Genomic DNA, 14,045 nt, shown 5'->3' on the forward strand with positions numbered 1-14,045 from the left:
TCTGGCAGGGGCTGATGGGAATTGTAGTCCATGAACATCTGGAGAGCCACAGGTTGCAGACCCCCGGGTTAGGCCAAAGGTAATACATGCAATAATGTTTCTTAGTCATTTACTTCATTTATACCCAACATTTCTCCCCAGTGGGGACCCACCCTTCTTCTCACTTCTATTTAATACACCCAACAACCCTGTGAGGTAGGTTAGGTTAAAAAAGTATATTTGGCTCAAAGTAACCCAGAAACCTTCCATGGCGGAGTGGGGATTCAAATTCGGGTCTCCAAGAGCACTTTGATTAATACTTTTAACTGCTGCACCACCCTGGCTCTTCCTGTCCTTTCTAATCCAAAGTAAGTTTACTGCTTATCAAGATAAACCGCATTATTTATAGCTTATTAATTGCATTTGATATATTTATGATATTTAAAAGTTAGCAACTAGTAAAAGTAGTAAAGTTAGTCCAAGCAAAATGGCAAATATACCCAGTACCTGAGAGAAAACAACAAGTGATTCTGGCTGCTGATTAAAGAGAGGCCTTCTAGAGTTCTACTGTGAGGCGTTGGTGCGATTTCTGCCCCACCTGCGCTTTCCCCCCTCCATCAAAATAGGGCTTTTTGCCCAATGTGTAGCACCGTAATTTAAGGGAAGGGTGAAAAGCTCCACCACAAGAAGGTCAGGATACGGTATGAAAACCATTGAGAAGCAATGACAGCCTCGTGCGCTCCTCTCAGAAAGGTTAGGTATCCTCCCATGTGTAGAAGTGCAGCTTAGATCTAAGAGCCGTGTCTGCCTACACCTTGCCCAGCTTCACTCGTTTGAAAAGACAAAAGACCTCATAGGAGTTGGTTCCCTGGTACACCCCAAAAGTTCCAGATTTTCCATTTTTAAAAAAGGCTTTGGGGAAAAACAGTTTCTTCCCCTGGGCCTTCCTATCTCCAGAGCCAGCCAGAATAGAGGAGAAGGGCCTTGCTAGATCCAGTAGGAGGGAGCTCCGTGTGTTCTGACATGCAGGAAGCCCTCACGTGAGTCCCAGTTGATGTGGAAGAGGTGTCTTGACCGGAGCGACAGCACAGGCCGCTGGGAGACCCCGGTCTGCATCTCTACTCTACCATGAAGGTTGCTGGGGGACTCTGCACCAGTCCCTCTCTGCCTTGGCCCCTCTCAGGGCTCCCGTGGGCATGAAGGGAGGAGCACAGACCAGGCTGCATTTCCCTGAGTGCCCTAAAATGGCACGAAATAGATCAATGGATGAACAAATAAGTAAGCCGCCTTCCTGCCTGAACAGACAAGGCAGCTCTTGTGAGCCCCCGGCTCGGACTCCGCATGGGGCAACTGCCCACATTCAGTATCCCATCCCTTGGGGTGCCCCACAGGTGCGGCAGCTGCAAGAAGTGGCGGCCCAGCTGCGGACTGTGTATGCGGGGGAGAATGCCGAGGCCATTGTGACCAAGGAGCAGGAAATGATTCGCTCCTGGAAAGAGCTGCTGAGCTCGTGCGAAGACTGCCGGCTGCAGGTCACCACCACCACCGACAAGATCCGCTTCACCAGCATGGTGCGGGACCTCATCTCTTGGATGGATACCGTCATTTGCCAGATTGGCACTGGCGAGAAGCCCAGGTACTGCAGAGAGGGTGGGGAGATGGCGCATAGGGCGGGCTGGGCTCTCTCCCCTGCCTCCTTTGTGGCTGAGAGCCTTTGGAGTTCAGGGGTAGAGGGCTGTCCCCACTGCCCATGGGAAGGGGGCTGCAGGGCTTACTCCCGAGGCCTCGGAGAGGCCGCGCTTGTGCAGAAGACCCATCCAGAGGAGAGACGGCAAGAAAGGCTGCTGCCTCCCTGACCAGGCCCCAGAGTTGAGGAGTGGGCGTGCCCCCCCCCCCAGCTCTTCTGCCTTCCCTCTCTGTTCTTGCCCAACCTGGAGCCCCAGTTAGCTGCCTCGGGCACCCCACAGATAAGACCACTGCCGAGAGGCTGCAGGCAAAACAGGGAGCGGGGACAGAGCAGCATCAGGCAGGCTGGGTGGAAAGTGCAGCAGGTTCCTCTGGAAGGCACCAGTTCTCCAGAAATCCCCAGCGAGGGGGAGAGGTGCTGCATGGCAGAAATTGGGGCCCAATGTGGCCAACAGTGAAGGCTTCGTCCTGCAGGGCCAGTCCCTACTGACACCAGGGTGTGGTTCCCGAGCAACATCAGTCCCACTGGAAGGAGGTGTTCCTCCTGCCAGGCTTCTCCCCACTTCCTCCAGCTGCCCCCCCCCCCGCCTGACACTCCCTCTCTGCAGGGATGTGTCCTCGGTTGAAGTGCTGATGAATTACCACCAGGGTCTGAAAAGTGAGATCGAGACCCGCGACAGGAACGTTGCCACCTGTGCTGAGCTAGGCAAGGCTCTGGTGCTGAAAAAAAGCCCTGCCGCAGAGGAGGTAAATGGCCGGGTTCGGGGCAGGGGGTTGTGGCTTGTGGGAGGGGGACCCTTTGGCCCAGATTCTTCCTGCCCTATCCTGCTCCCCCTCCTCCGTGTGGGAAATCCAAGCAGCTCCCATTGCCCCGTCAATGGTGCTGGGTAGCGGGGGTGTCGTTCTGTGCCCTTTGTCATTCTCAAGCCCTTGTATGGGTCGACTGGAGTGGGTCCTGTAAGGTTGTCTCTAGCCTGATCTGGTGGCGAGTCCACTCCCTCCTGATCCAGCCTCTGCTTCCACCTGGTGCTTTTCATCTTCCTATGTTCAAGCCAAGAGGTCCTTATCCCACCCCTCTTGTGATCATGGGTGAGTGGTTCCCACAGCTGCAAGGAGCAAGGAGGGGCCAAGCCAGGGTTGCTGCCCTCAACCTCCCTCCCCCTTCTGAAAGGCAGATCTCCTCTTGCGTGTTGCAGATCAAAGCTCACCTGGACAAATTGATGACTAAGAAAAAAGAGATGATTGACAAGTGGGACCGGCACTGGGAGTGGCTGCAGCAAAGTAAGGAGCTTCTGATTGGAGGAGAGAGTGGGGTGGGCGGCGTCTGAGCTTCCAGGTCCCTCCTCGGTGCACACCGTGTCTCAATGTGCTCCTTGGGTTGGAGTCACTCTGGTTAGGGGCCCAGAGTCACAGGAAGGGAAAAGTCACCCCTGAATAGATCATGGGAAGCACCATGCCCTTCCTTTCACCATTCAGTATGAAGTTCAAATCCGTGTTTGGCAGTGCACACTGGAACAGAGGAAGCCTTGTCTGATGGTGTCTGGACTGGCCGAGAGTGAGATTGTAGTGGGGTTGTAGTGGACAGCTCAGTGATAAAGGTCAATTAAGTGTGAAGCAGCAATGAGAAAGGCAAACTCTGTGCTGGGGAATATTAGGAAAGGGACCGAAAATAAAATGGCTCCTGTATAGATGGCCTCATTTGGATCAGTGCACCGTTCTGGTCACCATATCTCAAAAAAGAAATTGTAGAGCTGGAAAAAGAAAGATTGGAGCGCTTTCTCTGTGAAGAAAGGCCAGCCTTTCAGTTTAGAAAATAGATGACTCAGGTTAGAAGTTTATAAAATTGTGCATGGGGTAGACAGAGCGGACACAGATTTCTCTCCCTCTCCCACAATACTAGGACTCAACAGTGAGAGTGTGCAGAATTTGGACCTGAAAAACTCTGGTATTCCTAATGCTCTTGAATACCCAATGCCGGGGTGGTCTTCAGATTCAAGGAGGGGATTTTCAGCAGGAGGGGATGGGTGTTCATTATTTTTAGATTTATAATTCCTTATGGGGAAACTTTCTGGGGTTTTTTTTTTTAAAGATACAGGCACCAAAAACAGATGTGCACCTGCTGAGAATATCAGAAAAATACTGGCTTGAATCATAGAATAATGGAGCTATAAGAGACCACGAGGGCCATCAAGTCCAACCCCCTGCCATGCGATCAAAGCACTCCTGACAGATGTCTGTCCAGCCTCTGTTTAAAAATATCCAAGGAGACTCCACCACGCTCTGAGGCAGCGAATCCCACTGTCAAACAGCCCTTGCTGTGAGGAAGTTCTTCCTAAAGCTTAGATGGAATCTCTTTTCCTGAGCTTTTTCCTAACTAGGACTCCTTGTCCTGGTCTCTGGAGCAGCAGAAAAAAGCTTCCCCCCACCCCCCGCAGCACGACATCCTTTCTAATATCTAAACATGGCCATTGTGTCACCCCTTTAACCTTCTCTTCGCCCAAATAAACGTGCCCACCTCCCTAAGGGCATGGATTCCAGACCTTTTACCATTTTGGTTGCCTTCCTCTGGACCTGTTCCAGCTTGTCAATGTCTTTCTTGAATTGTGGTGCCCAGAACTGGACACGGGATTCCAGGCGAGGTCTAACTAATGCAGAAACAATTACATCCCTCGATCTAGACACTATATTCCTATTGATGTGGCCCAGAATTGCATTGGTTTTCCTGGCTGCCATATCACACTGCTGACTCATGTTCAGTTTGTGGTCTACTCAGACTCCCAGATCCCTTTCCACTGGTACTGTTGTCAAGCCAGGTGTCCCCCATCCTATATCTGTTCATTTCATTTTTTTCCTGCCTCAGTGCAGTATCTTACATTTATTCCTGCTGAAATTAACTTGGTTAGTTTTGGCCAAGCTCTCTAATCTATCAAGGTCATATTGAATTCTGATCCTGTTCTCTGGGTATTAGCTATCCCTCCTAATTTGATGTCATCTGCAAATTTGATTAGCATGATTTCTATTCCATCATCGAAGTCATTGATAAAAATATTGAATAGCGCTGGGCCCAGGACAGAACCCTGTGGCACCCCATTAGTCATTTCTGTCCAGAATAAAGATTAAGAATAAAGATTGGTGAGCACCCTTTGGGTTCGATCAATCAACCAATTATAAATCCATCTAACAGTAGCATTGTCTAGACCACAATTTACTAGCTTGCTTGCAAGAATATCATGGGAATCTTGTCAGAGGCCTTACTAATATCAAGGTGTTCTCAAAGATTACAGCAAGCCATTCTGAGATTATTTCTGCCAGTTCTTTTAAAATCCTGGGATGTAGTTCATCAGACCCTGGAGATCTGAATTCATTTAAAGTATTCAGGTACTCCTGTACTAACTCTTTATTTAATCTGTGCCGAATCTCCCCCCACCCCCCTGCAGTTGAGCACTGCTTTTCTTTTGGGGGAAAAACAAGTCAAAGCGGGTGCTGAATAATTCTGCCTTTTCTTTGTCCCCTGTTAGAATTTCACCATCTTCTCAGCACAGTGACCCTATAGGTGTGGCTGCTGATAGGTGGGGCTGCTGAGAGATGGGGCATCCTATTGGCTGTGTTGCTCGGTCTTTGGAAGCAGCAGAGAGAAGTAGCAGTGGAGAAGAGGACTGGGACAGAAAGGGCTGAGTGAGCTCTGGTTTTCTGAGGGGGGATATGATTGAAGTCTATAAAATTATGCATGGGGTAGAAAATGTTAACAGAGAGAAATGTTTCTCTCTTTCTCACAAAACTAAAACCAGGGGGCATCCATTGAAAATGCTGGGGGGAAGAATTAGGACTAATAAAAGGAAACATTTCTTCACACAACATGTGATGGGTGTTTGGAATATGCTGCCACAGGAGGTGGTGATGGCCACTAACCTGGATAGCTTTAAAAGGGGCTTGGACAGATTTATGGAGGAGAAGTCGATCTCTAGCTACCAATCTTGATCCTCCTTGATCTGAGGTTGCAAATGCCTTAGCAGACCAGGTGCTCAGGAGCAGCAGCAGAAGGCCATTGCTTTCACCTCCTGCCTGTGAGCTCCCAAAGGCACCTGGTGGGCCACTGCGAGTAGCAGAGTGCTGGACTAGATGGACTCTGGTCTGATCCAGCAGGCTCATTCTTATGTTCTTATCATATTATTTTTCTTCCTTTTGCTATGGACATCCCTTTTTATTGTTTTTAACATAACTTTTCTAACTTTCTCCCTACATGTCTTGGCTATTTGTTTGAATTCCTCTTTAGTAATTTTCCCACTTCTTGTACAGGTTCCTTTTATATCTTAGCTCACTTGAGAGTTCTTTAGACATCTGTCCTGGTTTCTTTAGACACCTCCCATTTTTCCTTCTCTTTTAGTATTCTTCACCACAGGGTCATACCCGGTAGTTTAAGTTTACTGAGATCAGCTTTGTTAAAGTCTAGAATGTGTGTCTGACTAGACTTGGCATCCCCTTTCCATTGCATAACGAACTCCAGGAGAACATGGTCACTCCCACCTAAGGACCCTGCCACTTCCACCACATAAATCAGGTTATCTTTGGTCGATTCCCCACAGGGAAATTCTATCTAGATCAAATCAAGTTTGTAAAGAAACCGCACCTTTTCATCGGTGTTTCAACCTCCCCATCGCAGCACGTGTTCAGCGGAGGCATGTAGGCCTAATGTCAGGACTCCCCTGCATTGGCTATGAAACAGTCAAACTTGAAAAGTTCAAAGCTTTGTTGCAAGTGACAGGAAAGTAACAGAAGCCTGTTCTGAGGCCCAAGCTCTCAGGCCAGCACTATTATAGGGTGTACTTTTCATCCCCCGCCCCACATGTGAAGCCCTCAGCAGAACAGTTCCCCACAACAGCTCCAGACATTCAAGGTTACTCGATAAGCCAGCTGTGGAAAAAGACAGAGTAGCAAAAGCAGAGCATAGCCGAAAGCCACAGTTCCCCAGGCAGCCCAACCCCCATAGCTGCCATCCTGCCATCTCGCCTCCCTTAAGACCCTCCCCTGGTTTGCTTGGACACGATCGGTGGAATGATGCCACCAATTTGGGGGCTTTCACATTTTCAGCATACACCCACTCCTCATGTCCAGGTTCAAATCCTTTCCAAGAAATCAGGTACTGCAAACGTTTGCGGTGCAAGCGAGCGTCCAGAATCTCCTGAACTTCATAGTGCTGCTCGCCATCAACCATCGGAGGAGGAGGAGGAGTAGATGTAGGACACCACATGTAACGGGATGCTTATGTTCCAGTCGAGGGAGAGATATTATCCCACCGCTAGTCACCAATTGTAATGGGACGTGTGTGGCCTACAATCAAATTTTTTCCCACTAAATTGACCAGTGGGGTTTCCTTTGCCACCCAAAATATCCCAGACTAGCGTTCAGGGATCTTCTTTTTTTCTCTGCTGCCACAATTAAAGAGAAGGAACTAGGAATCCCAAAACTGCTGTTGGCTGCCAAACATAATAAAGGATCCCACCTCACATTCGCTCTTGGTCTGAGGGGAATGTCCTTTAGAGTCCCATATACAAAAATGGAGGGAACTCAAAATTGGCTGGGATTCTAGTCTCACAGACAGGCACTCTTCAACCGCTCACACACAAACGCAGGCTGGCACGAGGGTAACTTGAACACAACGAATTAAATTTATTTTAAAAAACAAAAGAAAGGCTTCTTAAACTGGCTCAGAGAGGTACTAACGCTTGATGGTTTCAGAGAGGTTCTTTTCATTTAAAAATTACAGAGCTTCAGATATTACTCAGGTTTCACACACACAGAGACACACGCAGGTGTCACTTCAGGAACGATTTTGCTTTAGATCTATTAAATTTCTTCACAGACAGACACTAGTCCTTTCTGATCTACAACCCACTGAATACACACACACACAGCCTATGCCCAGTGAGATTCAGGCACACATAGCCTCCCCCTCTCACACTAATCCCAATTTGGCTTCACTGCCTCTGGATCGGGCTTTTCCCAGACTGGTGTTACACAGGGGTAGGGCAGACTCTAGGTCTGGACAGTCTTCACTGTCAAGCCACTGACTGGCATGTCACTTTGCACCAAACTCAGGGCCTCCTTTCTCTGACAAGCCTCCGCAGCTTGTAGAGTGACTGGACTTTAGTCAGCTAACTCGGCTAAGACAGAATCCTTCAGCTTCAGACCTAACAGACCACTCTCTGGCTCTTCCTGAATCTCTCTCCCAATCTTGACTCCCCTCTGACAGGCACTGCACTGTCTATTTATACTGCTCGCACTTTGGCTCCCCCTAACCCTGGCCATAGGCAAGTGTGCCTCTGCTCGACCAATCAAGTGGGTTCTCTTGTATAGTGGAGCCTTCTGTATAACTCTGGCTGTCACTGGCCTTTTCATTAGGCCTTTCACACACACTAGCCCTTCAGTGTGGATGCATCTGTTACACCATGCATCTGGAGGTGGGGCCTTTTTGAGGAGGCTGCGATGAAACATAGGATGTATTTTACACAATGTTTTAGGCAGATCAAGTTGCACAGTCACATCATTGATTACTTGCACCACCTTGAATGGGCCAATGTACTTATGACCAAGTTTAGTGTATTTATGAATGTGTCTCAGATTTTTGGTGGACAAGTACACCACATCCCCCACAGTTAGAGTGAAACGTTCGCAATGCTTATCAGCCTGTTTCTTCTGGGAGACTTTAGCCTTCTGCAAGACTTTCAGAATCGGATCCCATCCATCCACAATCTGCCGAATTCAGTTTTGTAACTCAGGGGGCTCCACAGTTTGCTGGCCAAGAAAGGGGAGGGGTTTAGCGGAACATCCAGTAACTACTTCGAATGGAGTTTTTCCTGTACTACTGTGAATAGCATTATTGTAAGCATATTCAGCATAGGGTAAAAACTCCACCCAATTGTCCTGGTGGTAGTTACTATAACACCTTAGATATTGTTCCAATGTCTGATTGGAGCGTTTGGACTGGCCGTCAGATTGGATGTGGTAAGTGGATGAAAGACCCTGGGCCATGTCTTCGCACCACTGGCAGGGGGGGGGGAGCAAGGGCGGCACTGCTGCGATGTAGCAGCACCCTCCGTGCAAACAGCTCCCTAGGGACGGCGTTTATGGCCCATGCGGAAAGGACCATGGGTATGCTAAATGACTGTAGCTTAGAACAGAGGGTTGTAGAACCAACCAGGGGAGAGGTGATCTTAGATCTAATTCTAAGTGGGACCCAGGACCTGGTACAGGAAGTCAGTGCTACTGAGCTGATAGGAAACAGCGACCACAATGCTGTCAGATCCAGTATCTCTGCGTGCAAGGAAGAGACAACTATTAATGTAGTTACATTCACTTTCAGAAGGGGAAATTTCTCAAAGATGAGGGGAATAGTGCGCAGGAAGCTGAAAGGGAAAATCAAGAGAGTCAAAACTGTCCAAGATGCTTGAAGGTTATTTAAAAACACAGTAATAAAAGCTCAGCTGGAATGTCTTCCACAGGTTAGGAAAGGCAGCACCCAGTCCAAAAGAAAGCCACCATGGTTAACAAGAGAGGTTGAGGAAATTATCAGAAAAAAGAAGATGACTTTTAGAAAATGGAAGTCTAGCTCGACTGATGAAGAATATGAGAGGGAACACAAATGGTGGCAAAAGAGAAGCAAGTTAACTGTAAAGGAGGCAAAAAAGGATTATGAGGAACACATGGCTGCGAACATCAAGACCAGCAACAAACAGTTCTTCAAGTACATCAAAAGCAGGAAGCCAGCTATAGGAAGCCCGGTAGGCCCATTAGATGACGAAGAAACAAAAGGTGTGCTAAAAGATGACAGGGAGATTGCAGAGAAGCTGAATGAATTCTTTGCATCTGTCTTCACCCAAGAGGAGGTGAGGAAAATTCCTGCACCTGAACCAAGCTTCTTAGGAGGTGAATCCGAGGAACTAGCAAAGATAGTGGTAGACAAGGAAGAAGTTCTGGCAGCCATTGATAAACTAAATGTTACCAAATCCCCTGGCCCAGATTGCATTCACCCAAGAGTTCTTAAAGAGCTCAAGCATGAAATTGCTGATGTTCTCACATTAATATGCAACTTCTCCCTGAAATCTGCCTCCATCCCTGAAGACTGGAAGATGGCCAATGTCACACCAATCTTTAAGAAAGGATCTAGGGGGGGAGGACCCAGGAAATTACAGGCCAGTCAGTTTGACATCTGTTCCTGGTAAATTAGTAGAATCTATCATTAAAGATAAAATTATAAAACATGTAGAAAAGCAAGACCTGCTGAGGAAGAGCCAGCATGGCTTTTGCAGAGGCAAGTCCTGTCTTACAAACTTACTAGAGTTCTTTGAGGGTATAAACAGACATGTGGATAAGGGGGAACCAGTGGATACTGTCTACTTGGATTTCCAAAAGGCTTTTGACAAAGTTCCTCACCAGAGACTGTTGAGAAAACTCAGCAATGAAGGAATAAGAGGGGAAGTCCTCCTATAGATTAAAACTGGTTACGAGGAACAGGAAACAAAGGGTGGGTATAAATGGGAAGTTCTCACAATGGAGAGATGTAGGGAGTGGTGTCCCCCAAGGATCCGTTTTGGGACCAGTGCTCTTTAACTTATTCATAAATGACCTGGAAGTAGGGTGGAGTAGCGTGCAGGGTGGCCAAGTTTGCAAATGATAACAAATTATGTAGGATGGTGAGAACCACAAAGGATTGGCGAAGAGCTTAAGCAGACTATGTGAAATTAGGGTGAGTGGGCTAAGAAATGGCAAATGCAGTTCAATGTAGCAAAATGTAAAGTGATGCACATAGGGGCCGAAATCCAAGCCGCGCCTACGCTTCTGAGGGGTCCAGCTTCTATCTGTCACAGACCAGGAAAGGGATTTGGGCATCTTAGTTGATAATTCCATGGGAATGTCAACTCAATGTACGGCAGCTGTGAAAAAGGCAAACTCTATGCTGGGGATAATTAGGAAAGGAGTTGATAATAAAACTGCAAGGATTGTCATGCCCTTATATAAAAGAAGTTCTGGCAGCCATTGATAAACTAAAATGCTACCAAACCCCCTGGCCCAGATTGCATTCATCAAAGAGTTCTTAAAGAGCTCAAGCTAATGAAATTGCTGACCTTTTTCACTTTTAATATGCAACTTATCCCTGAAATCAGGCTCCATCCCTGAAGACTGGAAGATGGCCAATGTCACAACCAATCTTTAAGAAAGGGTCTAGGGGGGACCAGGAAATTACAGGCCAGTCAAGTTTGACATCTGTTCCTGGTATATTAGTAGAATTTATCATTAAAGATAAACATTGTAAACATGTAGAAAAGCAAGACCTGCTGAGGAAGAGTCAACATGGCTTTTGCAGAGGCAAAATCCTGTCCTACAAACTTACTACAGAGTTCTTTGAGGGTGTAAACGAACCTGGCGGATAAGGGGACATTGACATTGTCTACTTGATGCTACTTTGACAAAGCCGCGTTTCCCCCATCTTCTACTTTGCTGCCTTTGCCGCGCCGCCACTTCAGCTGCTATACTCCCTGGCGCATACCGGTTCATCAAAAGCGAGCCATTTTCGAGGGAGTGACAGGGATACTGGCGCTGAGGGGCACAGCCGCCTGGCTGCTGCGTTGTCGCCGCCTGTAGTGGAGGCGGGGACCCTGGCGCTACTTGAGGAGAGTATCGGGCTTAAGGTCTAAGTTCCTCGAGACCGTTGAGAAAACCTCAGCAATGAAAGGAATAAATAAGAGGGGAAGTCCTCCCATGGATTAAATAAAAACTGGTTGAGGAACAGGAAACAAAGGGTAAGTATATAAATGGGAAGTTCTCACAATGGAGAGATGTAGGGAGTGGTGTCCCCCCGCGATCCGCTTTGGGACCAGTGCTCTTTAACCTATCTCATAAATGACCCGGAAGTAGGGTGGGTTGCGGCCAAGTTTGGCAGATGATACCAAATTATGGGTGGTGAGAACCAACAAAGGATTAGCGGCGAGCCAAGCAGACCTGACCAGGGTGAGTGGGCTAAGAAATGGCAAATGCAGCAAATGCGATGCACATAGGGGCAAAAAAATCCAAACTTCACATACATGCTGCCAGGGGTCAGTGCTATCAGTCACGAACTAAGAAAGGGATTTGGGCATGTTAGTTGATAGTTCCATGGGAATGTCAACTCAATGCATGGCAGCTGTGAAAGCAAACCTCTATGCTGGGGATAATAATAGGAAAGTGAGTTGATAATAAAACTGCAAGGATTGTCATCATGCCCTTATATAAAGCAGTGGTGCTTAATCGCGATTCTGAGTACCTTCAGGTGTTCAGTTCTTGGTTGCCACATCTCAAAAAAAAGGATATTGAAGAGACAGAAAGTACAGAAGGGCAACGAGGATGATTGAAATCGGTTAACCTTCCTTATGAGAGGCTGCAGCCGCTTGGGACTCTTTAGTTTGAAGGGAGACGCCTGAGGGGATATGATTGAAGGCTATAAAATTATGCATGGGGTAGAAAATGTTTACGTAGAGAGAACTTTTCTTCTCACAATACTAGAACCAGGGGCATCTTCATTGAAAATGCTGGGGAAGAATTAGACTAATAAAGAAGGAAACACTTCTTCACACCGTCAGGTTTCAACGCGGAAATAGAGACCGTAGGAACGTCTAAAGCAGCTTATTTTAGCGAATATGGTAGGGCGACGGAACAGAACCGCGAATATCTGAGTGCCAAAGGTTCGCCACCACGGGCGTAGAGTAACAGAGAAAGCTGAATCTAAGCTCTCCAGCTTATCTCCAGAGATTATATCCTTCAAACCCCACCATTTCCAATAATCAAATGCTCTCTTACAAATTCCATCAATATTTGCACTACAGAGTCAAAGAACCTGGTTTGCACCTTTGTAGGGGAGTTGGCACCAGGGAATTGCCAGGAAGGGAGGAGGAACAGGTGCAGTTACAGGAAAACATCTACATTTGCAATTCTAACAGCAAGACATTCCAGCACTGACAGGCTCTGGGCCTGACATTCTTGCCCCTCTTAAGACTTCTGACCTTATCGGGTAGGCCCGGTGAAATGTTTTCACCAAGCAGGCCTGCACATGTTTGAGCTCCAATCTTCACTCGTTGTCCCCAACCGAAATGAGTCCATGCGATCATTATTACCGTAGCCGCCATGGTGCCCCCAAGAGCTCAAAACCACCGCAGCGGCTCCCCATCTGTTATCGCTGGTGCGTCGGCTGAGGGTGCCAGTCATTCAGAGGGGCTTGAGTGAGGCTGCAATAAAAAACAGATGCACAGACTTCAAGTTTTGGCAACTGTAATTCGGGTTGTCACATCATTTATCACTTGAGTACCTGAAGGGCTCTAGGTACTTCCCAGTTTCCTACACCCCTGTAACCCCCCAGTTCTGGTGGTAGATAAGCACATCCAATCCCCTCAATCGTGAAGAGTCACCGGGTTGCCATTTTGTCGGTTCGTCGCTATACCCCGCTTCTGCAGGGCCTGCTGCATCGTCCCCATGTTGCTGGATGGACTGCACCCATTCCTGAAGCTCTAATGGCCCCTGCTGAACCTCCTGAAACGCTTTTGTCGATTGACCCTCGAGATCCACCTTCGTTTTTCCCCGCGTTGCCATTATGCAATCGGCTGCTATTATAGGCTTGGCTCCGCGAAAAGGCAGCTGGTCAACTCAATTGTCTTGCTGGAAATTAGTGTAACATCGCAGATACTGCTCAAGAGTCGCGTTCGTTCATTCACTCTGACCATCTGTAGCAGCATGAAACGCCGAGGAAAGAGCAAGATCTGTGGCCAGCAGCTTCAGAAAGTGCCTCCAGAACTGCTAAATGAACTGCCCACCACGGTCTGATACTATCTTATTAGGAGCAGTGTTGAGCCGGTAGATGTGAGTTACAAACAAGTGGGCCAACTTGCTCGCCGTTGGCAGCGAGGTGCAAGAAACAAAATGTGCCTGCTTTGAAAACAAGTCCACAACTATCCAGATCACCGACTTCCCTCTGCTGGACGGGGAGATGGGTAATGAAATCCATGTAATCCAGGGCTGGAGGAGACCGGACACCTTCCATAGCGCCCTTTTTGGCCGTCGCATCCACGTGGGGCAACCTTTTCACATAGGCCTCCACATCCCCCCTCAAAGTTTTCCACCAAAATTGTCTACGGACCAAATGCAACGTTTTCACAAACCCAAAGTGATCTGCCATTTTTACATCATGGGAGCCCTGTAATGCAAGGAGGAGCGCTGCCGGAGACACATACAGTCAATCCCCCTTCCACCAGAACTCCACCCGCTTTTCCAGTAGGTCACCCCCTTCATCCCAATAGCACTTTGGAAGTGCCGCCCCCCATAGGACCTCCTCCAGCGAGGCGGGGACAGCCAGGGGG

General features: G+C 48.0%; 1 protein-coding gene across 7 annotated transcripts in view; it reads left to right on the top strand.

The window, feature by feature from the left end:
* Nucleotides 1–13,222, top strand: part of SPTBN4 (spectrin beta, non-erythrocytic 4) — a 573,187-nt gene extending 559,965 nt beyond the window's left edge. For 5 of the 7 annotated variants that reach the window (XM_048492854.1, XM_048492855.1, XM_048492857.1 and 2 more), the window contains 4 exons: nucleotides 1,371–1,615; nucleotides 2,274–2,412; nucleotides 2,862–2,946; nucleotides 13,146–13,222. In XM_048492854.1, coding sequence (XP_048348811.1) covers nucleotides 1,371–1,615; nucleotides 2,274–2,412; nucleotides 2,862–2,946; nucleotides 13,146–13,195 — 519 coding nt within the window. In that variant the 3' untranslated portion in view covers nucleotides 13,196–13,222. Of the gene's footprint in view, nucleotides 1–1,370; nucleotides 1,616–2,273; nucleotides 2,413–2,861; nucleotides 2,947–5,183; nucleotides 5,325–13,145 lie in introns of those variants that run through there. The other 2 variants (XM_048492858.1, XR_007244211.1) reach the window with 2 other exon arrangements.
* Nucleotides 13,223–14,045: the final 823 nt, after the last annotated feature.

The sequence above is a fragment of the Sphaerodactylus townsendi genome, linkage group LG04 (assembly GCF_021028975.2).
Source record: "Sphaerodactylus townsendi isolate TG3544 linkage group LG04, MPM_Stown_v2.3, whole genome shotgun sequence".
NCBI lineage: Eukaryota > Metazoa > Chordata > Lepidosauria > Squamata > Sphaerodactylidae > Sphaerodactylus > Sphaerodactylus townsendi.